The sequence below is a fragment of the Sebastes umbrosus genome, chromosome 14, assembly GCF_015220745.1.
Source record: "Sebastes umbrosus isolate fSebUmb1 chromosome 14, fSebUmb1.pri, whole genome shotgun sequence".
NCBI lineage: Eukaryota > Metazoa > Chordata > Actinopteri > Perciformes > Sebastidae > Sebastes > Sebastes umbrosus.
The window spans coordinates 24,743,688-24,757,232 of record NC_051282.1 but is presented as its reverse complement, the minus strand read 5'-3'; the positions used below and the strand labels follow the sequence as shown (position 1 = coordinate 24,757,232).

Genomic DNA, 13,545 nt, shown 5'->3' with positions numbered 1-13,545 from the left:
GATAATGTGGTGCTGATGTGCCAAAAGATTAAGTATTTAATTTTTTGTGAATCTGTACTGTGTAGGTACTTAGCCTAAACTGCAAAGTCAGGTAATTTTTAGCAAATTTTAGTTTGAATTAGCCCCCTTCTGCAACTTTGGGCCTATTTCCACCTGCGCCTGACCCCCTAAATATGTCTGTTGTGCCAATTTGGAAGGACCATGTCTCATAGTGATTTTTTTAAAGGTCTATGTCCTTAGTGTCTATGTCCTTAATGTCCCAAATTGTACATTTTCTGGTTCCCACACTTCCTGTCCACAAGTGTACTGTGTAGAAGTATTAAAGTTTTATAAGTAAATTACTAAGCAGTGCATCGTAGTTGACCCTTTCGTGTGCCAAATTCATCCAAAACCTCTCCGAAATGGCTGAAATGTGCTTTTCAATAGTTCAAGAAGTAATGCTTACGCTAATAAATGAGCAATGTGCATGTCCTTGAGCATATGCCTGATCACTCTAATTACACCTGTTAAGCTGCTATTACTGTTTATATGAAGACTGCGAGGAATGAAAAAATGTCTCATAGAGAATTCCCTAAAAAAAACATATGCTATCTGACTATGAAGCATGTTCATTTTGTTCTTTTTGCATGTTTGCATGCAGGTTTTTGTAAACATTGTTATTTGTGGTTGCAGTGACACGTAAAGACACTAGCCTATATTTAGAATATTAATTTGTGCTCTACTCGCACAGGATCAAACTAATTTAATGAGCTATTGATTTCTCTGATTCCAGGAAAAAAATGCTGTCTGGTGGGCTGACAGTGAGATAACCTTGTAAGGTCACCTTTAAAATCAGAGTGTTCATTTAAATAGAGGAACAAAAAATCAAAAAGCTAAAAAAAGTATTCACTAATCAGGGTTACAGCTAATTAAATGTCTTCATCATTTTGAGGTAAGAGCCATCTAAGCTCTACAATCAGTGCTTGTCATCTTCAAATAATTACCTCTGATCAGTGCTGATTAGACCGTTTGTTGTGATGATGATGGTTATACAAATCACTCATATGAGATGTGGCTATATGCAAATAAAGAAAAAAATGTAAAAAATCATCCATTTTCTCACCCTTCACAGTTTTACCAAAGTACAAACTACAACAGTACACAATACAGTAGTTTATTAGCTACTTATTTTAAGTATTTCATTAAGAATATCAATAAATGTGAATGTGCTCCATGTCAGCCTCCAACCCTGGGGACATTTTCCGATTAATCTTAAATCTGGCACCAATTACCTAACCAGCAGAGAGAGGCAGAGAGAGAGACAGAGAGAGAGAGAGAGAGAGACAGACAGAGAGAGAGAGAGATGTGTTTTCATTGAATGCAAGCAGCAGTTATGGTGATGACTTCAGTCCAGTGAGAAGCTGGAGAACTTTGTGATAATCCAAATTACAAGAGTGAATCTGTGCTGTATATCTGCCTAATGGATAAGAGGAAGAAAGGTAAGCTCACTGATTTAATATATATGTAGGGTAAACAAATATGACATGGACTCTGCTTTACGTTAACTCAAGCTTCAAAGCTAAAAAGGAGCAGGGGTCACATCAGTTTGCATGCCATTTATCAGCTAAAAGCATCAGACTGTATAGGCTGGAAGAGGTCTAGCATTAGTTTTTAGTCATAGCAGCATGGTAGTGTCGGTTGGTTTTCCACCACTTTGGTCCAGACTGAAATATCTCAACAAATATTCAATGGATTGCCAAGGCATTTTCTACAGACATTCATGTTACCCAGAGGATGAACTGTAATTACTTGGTGATCCTCTGACTTCTCATCTAGCATCTTCATCAGGTCAAAATTGAATTAATTGAATTTGTCCACTTTTTATGAACAAATATCTAAAAAATGCTCACATGCAGGATCAGCTGCACTTCTGCATTCTGTGCTGATTAGCAGGTTAGTATGATAGCATGCTAAACTAAGATGGCAAACATGGGATTATACCTGCTAAACATCAGCATGTTTACATTGTCATTTTGAGCATTTACATGTCATTAGCATTTAGCTCAAAGCAAAGTCTTAAAAGTGCAGTGTGTAGGATCTGGCGACATCTCGTGGTGAGGTTGCAGATTGCAACCAACTGGAACTTCTCCCGTGTGCCAAGCGTGAAGGAGAACTATGGTGGCCAATGCGAAAACATGAAAATGAGAATGGTCCGTTCTGGGCTACTGTAGAAACATGGCGGCTGGCTCTGTGAAGAGAGGATGTAGATGTAAACGGGTCATTCTAAGCTAACAAAAACACAACGATTATTATTTTCAGGTGATTATACACTAGAGAAAACATACTTATTAATATTATATTCAATATCTGCCAATAGATCCTCCTAAATGCTACACACTTTTCCTTTAAGATACTCTGACAAGAGAATGTAAAGATGAATGACAAGTGTGAGCAGATGCACATTACTTTTTGCATTTACGTGATTTACCTCATTCTTAAATTCAGCTGAACTTTTTCACAGGATCTCCTACAGAACTAAGGCTTCTGGTGGTCGGCAGCAGTGGACCTTCGCAGCTCCTGCTAACAAATCACATCCTTGGGAGGAAAGAGTTTTCTAAGAATATCACCGGCATTTCTGACAGCAGGAAGACCACTGGAGAGCTGGCTGGTAGACGAGTGGCTGTGATCAATGCACCCAACATCTATGACAAGGATATATCTCAAGCCAAGACGAAGATGGAGCTGAGGAGGTCTAAGTGCTTATGTATTCCTGGTCCACATGCCTTTCTCATCACCTTTGACATGGAGAAAATTTCCCTGAATGAAATTGGAACCCCCAAACTGATGAAGCAGCACTTTGGGAGACACTGTCTGAGGCACTGCATGGTCCTCCTGGCTTATGATGGGAACCATGAGGGAGCTGCCCTGGTGGACAGGGTGCGAAAGACCGATTGGCCCCTGAGAGAGCTCATCGAGCAGTACGGCGGACGCTTTCACGTCTTCAGCAAGAACTGGAGGGATCGCAGCCCGGACAGAGAGCTGCTGCAGAAGATAGAGAGGATGGTGGCTTCTTTAGGAGGGGCCTGCTTCTCCAGCAGGACTTTCCAGAAGGCGGAGGACTGTGTGAAGAAGGAGGAGAAGAGGCTCAGGAAGCAGAGGTCGAGAGAGATAGAGAAGGCGTGGATGTCGATGGAGAAGCAGTACATAGCGGAGGAGTTGTATCACCAGAAGGACGCCTACACCGCCAACGTGGGTGCAGAGATCAGAGCCAAGGCGGAGCTGGACAACGGGTGGCTCAGGACCTCCCTGGCGAGAGGGCTGGGGACGGGTATCGTTGTGGGAGCCGTCGTGGGTGCACTGTTTGGGTCCATAGAGGGGCCAGGAGGGATGGTCCTTTACGGGATCATAGGTGGTGCAGTAGGTGGATCAGCAGGAGGAACAGCCCAGGTGGCTATAGAGCACATGGAGGACAGAGTGGCGCCTAATGCCAGACTCAACTTTAACTCAATCTTCATCAATCGCTTCTTTACAACTCCTCGTCCATGACTGCTACTTATTATGGCCTGTGTAACTGTCTCAGAGACATTGAGGTGTTTATTTCATGTTTTTCTGTCATAAATTCATGATTATTTGAGTTCATACATTAAAGGTGCTGTTGATAACATTAATAACATTCAACCACTAGATGTCTCATTTTCCCTCACCCGTTCCATTGCATTTACTTCACAAGTCGCTGACGGCTCTTACTGTCAATCTCAGCCTTTTATCCGTTTTCAAACATCAAATATCTTCCACAGAGATAAACAAAACATTCATTTTGGACCCGCCAAAATTTTTAAAATAATTAATTTTCAATAATATATATATATATATATATATTCTTTTTTTTTTTTCAGGAATAGCCGTACTTTTATTCGGCACCTTTCTTAAAGCTCGGTGGATGTTTTTTTCTTCTTTTTTTTTAAAATATTCATCTACGTAAAAATATTATCAATAAGACTTTAAAGTCATTCAAAAAATTATAAATAAGATGTTGATACTAAACTAGATGAGGAAATGTACTCCTTTTAGGTTGAAACTGAAATTTAATTCATGCAGTTTAGGAGGATTACTAATGGTCAAAAACAGTAAATCTCATGGCTGATTTAAACTGTAAATTTGTATTTTGAATAAATAGTTGTGAGTTGTGAGTTGGGAATTGTGATTCGTAAGAGTTTGTTATTTGGCAACCACACAACATTGTATTCAACCTCCAACACTTCCTGGTGTCTGGCTGTAGGTTAGTTAAAGAGTAACATAACATTCAGGGTGGAGTCTCAACTGAGAGAGCCATTATCTAAAGCTCTGCCTCTTTCCTAAACAACACACACACCTTAGCGCACCTGTTCAGTGTAAACCATCTACGTATTATAACCTGAAACTGTGGAACTGAAGCAGTGTGGACTGAAAGCAGTGTTATCTGGATAAGATCATCTTTGAGAGGTAAGATCACACTCTTCTCAGCTAATGCTTTTACTTTAGTTTCTGTTTTACTTTTGGAAAAACTACTCATTTTCTGACTATGAGTTCAGACCTTAAAATCATTTATTCATATTTATTTATTTATGTTTCCTATGTGAATGTCAGAGAGTAATGTAGTTGGGACAAAACTTAACACTTCCGTGGTTTCTGCTTTGTGTTGTATTGTGCTGTTGCTCCCCCGTGACGTAACAAACAACTTGGCTTCTACCTGTTTGACCACATTTTTGACATCACATACTTCCGCTCTGTTAGTACATCTGTCTCTGATCACAAAGAAACTCTTTTTAATTCAAACCTCTGTGACAATGACAATAAGAAGACGATGTTGGGAGCTTTCAGCAGTGAAATGAATGTTGTTTCAGAAGATTAAAAAAAGAAAGTCACACATCCCGTCCTTTGTTTGTCATTACATAATGTGAGAGGAGTGCCATTCTGCTCAAGAACATGACGTCCCGGTTGTCCTGAGAGGACTGCATAGCTGAGCTGGAAATATTTGTGCTGTCACATTTCACTCTAAATGCTCCTTTTTAAGCCGTTTGGGAAGTACTCATACTGTAGTTCATGATGGAGTAGTTGATTTGATATTAATTTATCAAATTTGCAGTATGTAGCTTCAATGTGTTCAAAAACAAAACAAAGCTTCCTCATACATTCTTGACATTGTCATTGTCATTTTCAGAGTATGGCCTCTACGATCGGCCTCCTCCCCGAGAAGCCCTTCTTGTGCTCTCTGTGCAAAGACATCTTCACCAGCCCAGTGACCACACCGTGTGGACACAGCTTCTGCTTGTCCTGTCTCAGCCACTACTGGTCACGACACCAGTCTAAATACTGCCCCCACTGTAAGAGGCTGTTTGCTGACCGGCCTGACCTCAGCGTCAACCGCATCCTGGCAGACATCTCAGACAACTATAGGAAGAATCGACCAGAGAAACCGCCTGAAGAGGAAACGGTACTTTATTGCATTTGTGAGTCAATCATAACGGATCTGATAATGAATAATTTTAATATATTTGTGTATGTCACTGCTACAGGTTATAGATGTTGAGCAAATGATTCAGGAAAGGCTGCAGAAGATAGAAAGGTTGAAATATGCTCTTGAGCTCCAAAAGGTGCGTTGAAACCCTCTACATTATTAAAATCTCTGTTTTTAAAACAATGTATGTGATGCATGATGATGTCCAATCAGAACTCCTACCTCCGAGAGGTGCGAGAGAGCCAGAAGGTCTTCTCTGTCCTCGTACAAGCTATGGAGAAGAGTCACAAAGCGGTGGTGGACTCAATCGAGGAACGACAGAGAGAGGAGGGGAAGAAAGTAGAAACACTGGTGAAAGAGATCGAACAGGAGATCCAGGAGCTGAGGAAGGAGACTGCTGAACCTGATCCCCAGATTCCTGTAAACGGTGACGATGAGACGAAGCAAGTCACCGCAGTAAGCACCTTTACCTTCTGCAGATAATATAATGATAATAGTGAATGGCTACCATCAGTGAAAACGTTGTTCATGTCGTGCAGATTGTTCCCACCGTCTGCCCCTCTAAGATGAAGGACTGGTCCAGGGTTACCGTAGAATCTGACCCTTGTGTTGGGGTCACCAGGCGAGCACTGGCAGACATAATGGAGAAGATAAAGGTAGAAGTCAACCGGCTCTCCAAATCTGGTGAGTAATGCGACTTTTATTCAGTGTATTAAATCATTAAATGAGCATTAAATTAAATATTTTTTTTTCCTGTGGCTCTTCTTTGACAGAACTCAAGAGGATAGAGAAATACACAGGTAAGGCTCCATCCACACACTATTTTCCATACTTATGTTACGTTGTTTCCGTATGTATTGTATTTAGTTTGCTTAGTTTATGTACTTATTTTAAGCCCAACCATGATGTTTTTCCTAAACCTAACTAAGTGGTTTTGTTGCCTCAACCTAACTGTGGATGTTACCTTAGTTGTGTTGTACAAATAACATGCAAAAAGCCTAAAATACATCATGACACAAAGAATGTCCTTGTAATGTTGTGCTATTTATACGCCTTCCCATGAGACCAGGTTGGATTTAACCCATCAACCAACCCCAGTAATTTTCTTACAGTCCTTTAGAGCTAAACATGTCCATGCTCTTTGACCCCGTCTTGACCTTTTCTCCTCCCGTTTTCTTAGTGGATGTCAATCTCAGCGCTAAGACAGCCCATCCCGTCCTCTCCGTCTCAGACGACAGAAAACAGGTGAGACACACGAACAAGCTCCAGGAGGTACCAGATCACCCCAAGCGGTTCGACCGCGTGGCGAACGTGCTGGCCAAAGAGAGCCTCAGCGGCGGGAGGTGCTACTGGGAGGTGGAGGTCGGGGAGAAGATCGAGTGGAACCTGGGCGTTGTCAGTCAGTCCGTAAACAGGAAGGGCAAGTTCACCATATGCCCTGCGAATGGTTACTGGACTCTAAGCCTGAAGCCTGGCGGCCAGTTCATTGCCAACACCTCTCCCGTCACGCCGCTGGCTCTGGAGCAGAGACCCAAGGCGGTGGGCGTGTTTCTGGACTACACGGAAGGCCACGTGTCCTTCTACTGCGCAGAATCTGGAGTCCACATTTACACCTTCACAGACACATTCACTGACAGGCTTCATCCGTTCTTCAGTCCCGGTCGCCTGCATGGCAGCAAAAACGTTGCACCCCTGATCATCTCTTCTAACTTCTGCAGCATCTAAACATCATACTCAATATTTTCTATTTATAAATCTTTGTGCGTTTGATTATCTTTTCAGTATCAATCCAGTATGTCAAATATGAAAAACTAGAATGAACCACATTTCGCCTGTCAGGACAATGAACAAGAGGTTGCATAAGGACCTACACTTGAAAACTTCAATGAAACCCATAAACAGATTGGAAAGGAAAAGAGGAGGGCAGAAGAAAAAGAGAAGACTCTCATAAATGAACAAGTGAGTCAAAGTCGAAAAAGAGGAGAAAGTTGGATGGGTGAGAGGGGCTGCGAGGTTGGGACAGAGGTTGACGAGGAGCAGGGGAGGGAGGGCACAGTGAAAACAGCAGGGCATTGTGCTCGTACACCAGGCACTGGGAGACACATTCACTCATTCACACACAGACACTGTCGTGCACACAAGCGCGTGCTTCTGCCCACCGCCGCACAGACTTGCGCTGGCATCTCGGAGGGCAGCCCCATCATCCAGTCCAGTCCTGGGTGTCGAAGCTGATCGACCCCTCTCGTCTTCAGTTCACTTGACCTCTGAGACAGAGCCTCCCCTGCTCTACAGCCTTCCTGCGGACTGAAGCGAAATCTCAGGGTCGTCGTTCACAACTCCAGACCTCCCAACTGATCGACACAAGCAAAGGACCAGCAACACAAACCTGTGGACAAAGGGGAGCAGCAAGAGTCTTCATTTGAGGTAAATATCCTTCATAATATCCTCAAGGAGAGCATTAGTGACATTTCAAAAAATGTCAAAATCAATTTGACTAAAAAACAGATACATTTGTGTGAAATGTGATGAGTTTGATGGAATATAATTTATTTCTTGGTGTTGGAGGCAGGTGTATGGATCACTCTTACCTCATTGCAATGTTTGCACTAATTTTATGAAAAGTATCCTAATAAATAGAACCATTAGTTGGACCAAAGATAAGTAACAGATTCCTAAAGTGGGGCCTTCAGGGGTCTTTATAATCTGGGCACAATATTGTCACAGTGGGAGAATGTAAGCCTGATTATTCTGGTTTCGAGGATGCATATGTTCCATTGTTATCTGCCCACTTATAAAACCATTTTATTCACATCAAATCTAATAAAACTCCCCTCAGACGGGGATCTATTGGATACACGTTCATCTAAAAAGGGTCCAAATGGGACATTTTCCCCTCCATCCTCGTCATAAAACAACCCCCGGGATTGATTGTGCAGAGGAGGGTTCGATTCACAGAATTGGTAAAAATGTGGATACCAAGCGCTGTGATAAAGAGATGACATATAGGTCCTCCTGGCCCACTCTTCAAGCCCTCATGAAAGATGCTTGTGTTCAGAGTCTCCTCATGTTTTTCTGAGATAATCCACTCACCAGGCAAGGCGTAGCTCGACACCCACAGATGTGTCAAAGACGGCTATTCTCTGTGCTTCTTGCTGGAATCCACTAAACATGGGCCTCGCTGCCTGTCTCCAAATATTTATGATAAATATATGCTACATTAGTCTTTTCATGCTTTACTAATGTAATGCTCGTTGTTGTTAATAGTAGGACAGAGTTTCTTAGCACTATTTGTATGATGGATTAAATTGATTCTACTTTTTTTGTCATTTTCTGAATTTCAGGATACCTGTCGTTGTGTGACCCAAGCTGAACTCATCACCACCTGAAGACTGACAGTGGAGCACGATATTTCCAGTACATTGACTGTCACGTTTCTTTGTGGGACTATAAGTGGCCCCTTTGCAACAAACAGAGATTGAAATAACACAAAAAGACAAATCTATCTGATTCAAACAACACCTTTCACCATGGCAACCACGGGCATGCAGCTGCTGGGCCTAATCATGTCCCTTGTGGGGTGGGTTAGTGGGGCGATAGTCTGCGCCATCCCCCTGTGGCGGGTCACCGCCTTCATCGGTAACAACATAGTGACGGCTCAGATCATTTGGGAAGGCCTTTGGATGAATTGCATCGTGCAGAGCACGGGTCAGATCCAGTGTAAGGTGTACGACAGCTTGCTGGCTCTGCCCAGTGACATGCAGGCGGCCCGAGGCCTCACCGTGTTCTCCATCCTGATCTGTGGCCTCGCTCTGTCTTTGGGGGTCCTGGGAGCCAAGTGCACCAAGTGCATCGGCGTCAACAGCGTCAAGGCCCGTATTGCCCGCATCTCTGGCGCCCTTTTTGCCATTGCAGGGTTCCTCTACCTTGTACCCGTCTGCTGGACTGCCCACTCCATCATCAGGGATTTCTACGATCCACACGTGGCGGCCCCGCACAAGCGTGAGCTCGGCCCTGGCCTTTACATTGGCTGGGGTGCGTCAGCCCTGCTCCTCATTGGGGGGTCTCTGCTCTATGCTGGGTCAAGTCCCCCCGGCTTGCCCGGCTCTCCCACCTTCAGCAGTGGAGAAAGTAGTCCTCGCAGGGCACCCGCCTCACAAGTCAAAGGTTATGTTTAAGTCTCCAAAATGTCTCCAGTCCCACAAATACACCCAAAACGATTCCTCTCCTTTTGATTTTGCTCCTTGTAATTATTTTATATTTAATGTTAGCTTTTTTCTCTGAAAAGCCGCAGGAGGCTGTTTAGGGAAAACTGAACTCATTTTATTATTTCATACCTGATATATCCTTCAATAACCCTGTTCTCTGTCTGTCTGTCTGTGTAAAATACAATAAAAGTATTGGTCCTCCAAATCCTCTCCTGAGAGAAATAGTGTGTGTTCACATTTGTATGTTAAAATCTTACAACTGCATGCGTTTGACCGAAGTAGTTTTAAAAAGAAAGTCTCTGTTTTGCCTGTTTAAGTAAACACTAGCAGGGGTTCTACTGAGTGGAGAAGAACAATAGAACAATGGGGATGTGTGTACATTTGCTTGTGGCGCCATATTGTTGAGAAGTGTGTGTGTGTGTGTGTGTCTCCCATCTTCCATCTCTTCTTCCCTGTCTCAGCTACCCCGTACCAGGGACAAAGAAAAAACACATTATCTTTCATTCACAACATAAAAATCCTGGTATTCCTTCAATTAACAGTACAGCAAACCAGGCAATCTTAGCACAAGTCATCTCAAAGCACCTCCTACTCTTTGTCAGAATCACAATTGACTAGAATTTACTGATATGGCTGAAGTTTCCAGCCCGTTACTTATCTTAGACACAAGCAGAACAACACAGAATATGCATGTTTGTAACTCGTGTGTGTGCCTGTCTGTCAGTGTCTCTGTGTGTGAGCATGTAATGTGGGATGTTACGAGCCACAGTGGAAAAAGCATAATCTTTATTCATGAGACATTGTTCAGATCCCTCAGATTCTGTGCTCCTTTACTTAAACTTTATTACAATCATCACATACATACTGTACATGAAATTTGACCTCATATAAGCATTAGGCGCAGTGAGCTGCCACCGGGGAGCAACTTGGGGTTCAGTGTCTCGATCAAGGACACTTGGACAGTAGGAACGGGGGATCGAACCACCAACCTTGTAGTTAAGGGACGACTTCAAACACATATTCAGTGAATTAAAACCATTTGAGCGCCTTATGGAGTTTGAACATGCTGACACTGCTGTTTCTGAATTTCAATACTTTTTCCAAGCTACATTTTCTTAAACTACATTAACTGCATAGAAAATATAATAAAAAACTGAAGATACCCCGTGCACAGCGGTGTTTCTTTTCTCTCCAGTAGTTTGCTTTTTCTTGTTTTTAATGTAATTTGCCAATAAAATAATGTCCAGTACCATGGTGTGCACTAGAATTTTTATTTCTCATGATTTAATTTGGTTTTCTGTGGCATAGATAGTATAATTTGCTTTCTCTTGACTGTAAACAGTAAAATGTTTTTCTCTCTGTCTGTAACAGCAGAGGACAGAGCGACACAATGCCACTTTATAGAGCATTACAGCACCACAATAACAATGGGCACCAGTGTCCCAAGTGCCAGGTAGTGACTCATACATGACCTAAGTAGGCCTATACCAATGTTGGTAGAGTAAATACAGTAGGGGCAGACTGTGCTATTTACTGTACAATTGTAATGGATAAAGCACAGAGTGAAACAAGTGCACTATTTACATTGTAAATAATCAGAGCAGTGTCTCAGAATAGCTAAAGGTACGATACCAGCACAATTAGTGTGCACTATAAGTGTACTAATGAATCACTGATGATATCATTCACAGAGCCAACGACACAACACCCTTGGTGGAGCTAGTAGGGACTCAATGACTTGTTCAAGATGTTATTTTAATGCATTACACTGATGCATTAATATGGAAGCAGTGTTTTAAAGAGAAACTTAAAGGAACACTGTGTAACATTTCAGGGACCTTTTAGCAGAAATGGAATGTAATATTCATAACTATGTTTTCATTAGTGTATTGTCACCTGAAACTAAGAATCGTTGTGGGAGTAGGGAGCGGGTCCCCTTCATGGAGTCCACTATGTTGCTCCGCCATGTTTCTAGTCCAGAACGGACAAACCAAACACCGGCTCTAGAGACAGCCTTTAGCGTTTTTACATTTCCTGAAGGCCACATTAGTTCTCCGACACGCTTGTGAAACTGTGGTGACGTGAGCCACAGAGTGCAAAACCGTGGTACCGCCAGCCGCCATCTGACTTCCGTTGCTCCTAAAGTTGTGTTATTATGGTAACGATGGCTTCTGAGCAAGGCGGTTTTGCAATCGGCAGCTCACGTCACCGCAGTCTTGGAAAGGGAGGAGTGAGACTACTTTATATACTGTTGGGTATTTAAAGCCTCTGAACAGCCACACAGTTCATCTGACTGATTACACCTCTGCTCAGGACTGTGTGGGCGTGTCGGCCTAATGACATTTTCCTAAGTTTCCTGTAAACTTTGTTGAACCTGTTAGGGTGGAAAAAATTGCACCTTAATCATTGTCATTGGTAGGTGAAGATTTGTGACCGCACAACACTGTCATTTGTGAGATGACCTACTTAAGACTTTTAATTACATAATCATTTCCCATTAAAGCTCCGCCCACCTTCAACCTGAAGGTAGGGGAAGATATGTGACAGTACAACACTGTCATTTGTGAGATTAACCTACTTATGACTTTTAATGACCTAATAAATTCCCATTAAAGCTCCGCCCACCTTCAACCTGAGAAGAGGTCTAATCAACCAGAATGAAAAAAAACGTTGTGGGTGTACAGAGGCTTTATTTAACTGTATAATAACAATACATCATATTCTATAAAGTCATTATGGATTTCAAAAATCTTAATCTGCGATTTAACTGGAAATATAACTGTCATACTGTAAATATAATGGAGCAAAAAATAGGCTACTGTATTTCCTTGTGAAATGTAACGTAGAGTAGAAGGCGAAAATAAATATACTAGTAGCTTAAAGGTCCCATATTGTAAAAAGTGAGATATTCATGTCTTTTATATTACAAAGCAGGTTTAAGTGCTTTACAAATACTGTTAAACTATTAAAACGCTCAATAAACGGAGAAATATACACAGCCCGTATATTCAGAAATTGTGCATTTGAAACAAGCCAATTTCTGTCCATTTGTGATGTCACAAATATACAATATTTACACGATTTTAAACATAAACATTCTAAATGTGTCCCAGTTTATTTCCTGTTGCAGTGTATGTAAATAACATCAGCTGACAGGAAGTAAACATGGACCCAAGCTGTTGCCTAGCAACGCGATTCCGTTGCAATTCCATTGAAATGCACTAAAACGGAGTGTTTCAGACAGAGTGTGAATACAGGTATATTCAGGCAGACAGTACGAGGAAAATAAAGGTTTTTTAACATTACAGCATGTAAACATGTTCTAGAACAGGGGTCAGCAACCTTTACTATCAAAAGAGCCATTTTAGGCAAAAAAAAAAAAAAAGCATCTGTCTGGAGCCACAAAACATTTGAGCATTGTGATTAAGGTAACACAGTTTATAGTCTAAGTATATAGTATATAAGTCTAATTAAGTGAGGGCCAAAGTGCACATATATGACGGAGTATTAGTGCCACATTGGGGGAAAAAATCTGAGATTTCCAGGATAAAGTCATAATATTACGAGAAAAAAGTCAGAATATTATGAGAATAAAGTCATAACTTAACGAGAAAAAAGTTGTAATATTACAAGAATAAAGTCATAACTTAACGAGAAAAAAGTTGTAATATTACAAGAATAAAGTCATAACTTAACGAGAAAAAAGTTGTAATATTACAAGAATAAAGTCATAACTTAACGAGAAAAAAGTTGTAATATTACGAGAATAAAGTCATAACTTAACGAGAAAAAAGGTTGCAATATTACAAGAATAAAGTCATAACTATACGAGAATAAAGTCATAATTATTGCAAGAAAAAAAGT

General features: G+C 41.5%; 3 protein-coding genes across 3 annotated transcripts; all 3 read left to right on the top strand.

Annotated features, from left to right (window-relative positions):
• Window positions 1–1,459: 1,459 nt before the first annotated feature.
• Window positions 1,460–3,769, top strand: LOC119501318 (GTPase IMAP family member 4). The gene is made up of 2 exons (XM_037791624.1): window positions 1,460–1,478; window positions 2,501–3,769. Exons 1-2 carry the CDS (start codon window positions 1,460–1,462, stop codon window positions 3,523–3,525), a joined length of 1,044 nt encoding a protein of 347 aa, XP_037647552.1. The 3' UTR covers window positions 3,526–3,769.
• A 530-nt stretch (window positions 3,770–4,299) lies between these two features.
• On the top strand, window positions 4,300–7,234 carry btr02 (bloodthirsty-related gene family, member 2). The gene is made up of 7 exons (XM_037793156.1): window positions 4,300–4,461; window positions 5,180–5,452; window positions 5,535–5,612; window positions 5,690–5,932; window positions 6,016–6,160; window positions 6,250–6,276; window positions 6,657–7,234. The coding sequence occupies exons 2-7, from the start codon at window positions 5,183–5,185 to the stop codon at window positions 7,199–7,201; spliced, it is 1,308 nt and encodes a 435-aa protein (XP_037649084.1). The 5' UTR covers window positions 4,300–4,461; window positions 5,180–5,182; the 3' UTR covers window positions 7,202–7,234.
• A 1,734-nt stretch (window positions 7,235–8,968) lies between these two features.
• Window positions 8,969–9,899, top strand: cldnk (claudin k). Its single transcript, XM_037793157.1, has one exon. The coding sequence runs from the start codon at window positions 9,004–9,006 to the stop codon at window positions 9,649–9,651; it is 648 nt and encodes a 215-aa protein (XP_037649085.1). The 5' UTR covers window positions 8,969–9,003; the 3' UTR covers window positions 9,652–9,899.
• The last annotated feature ends 3,646 nt before the right edge of the window (window positions 9,900–13,545 follow it).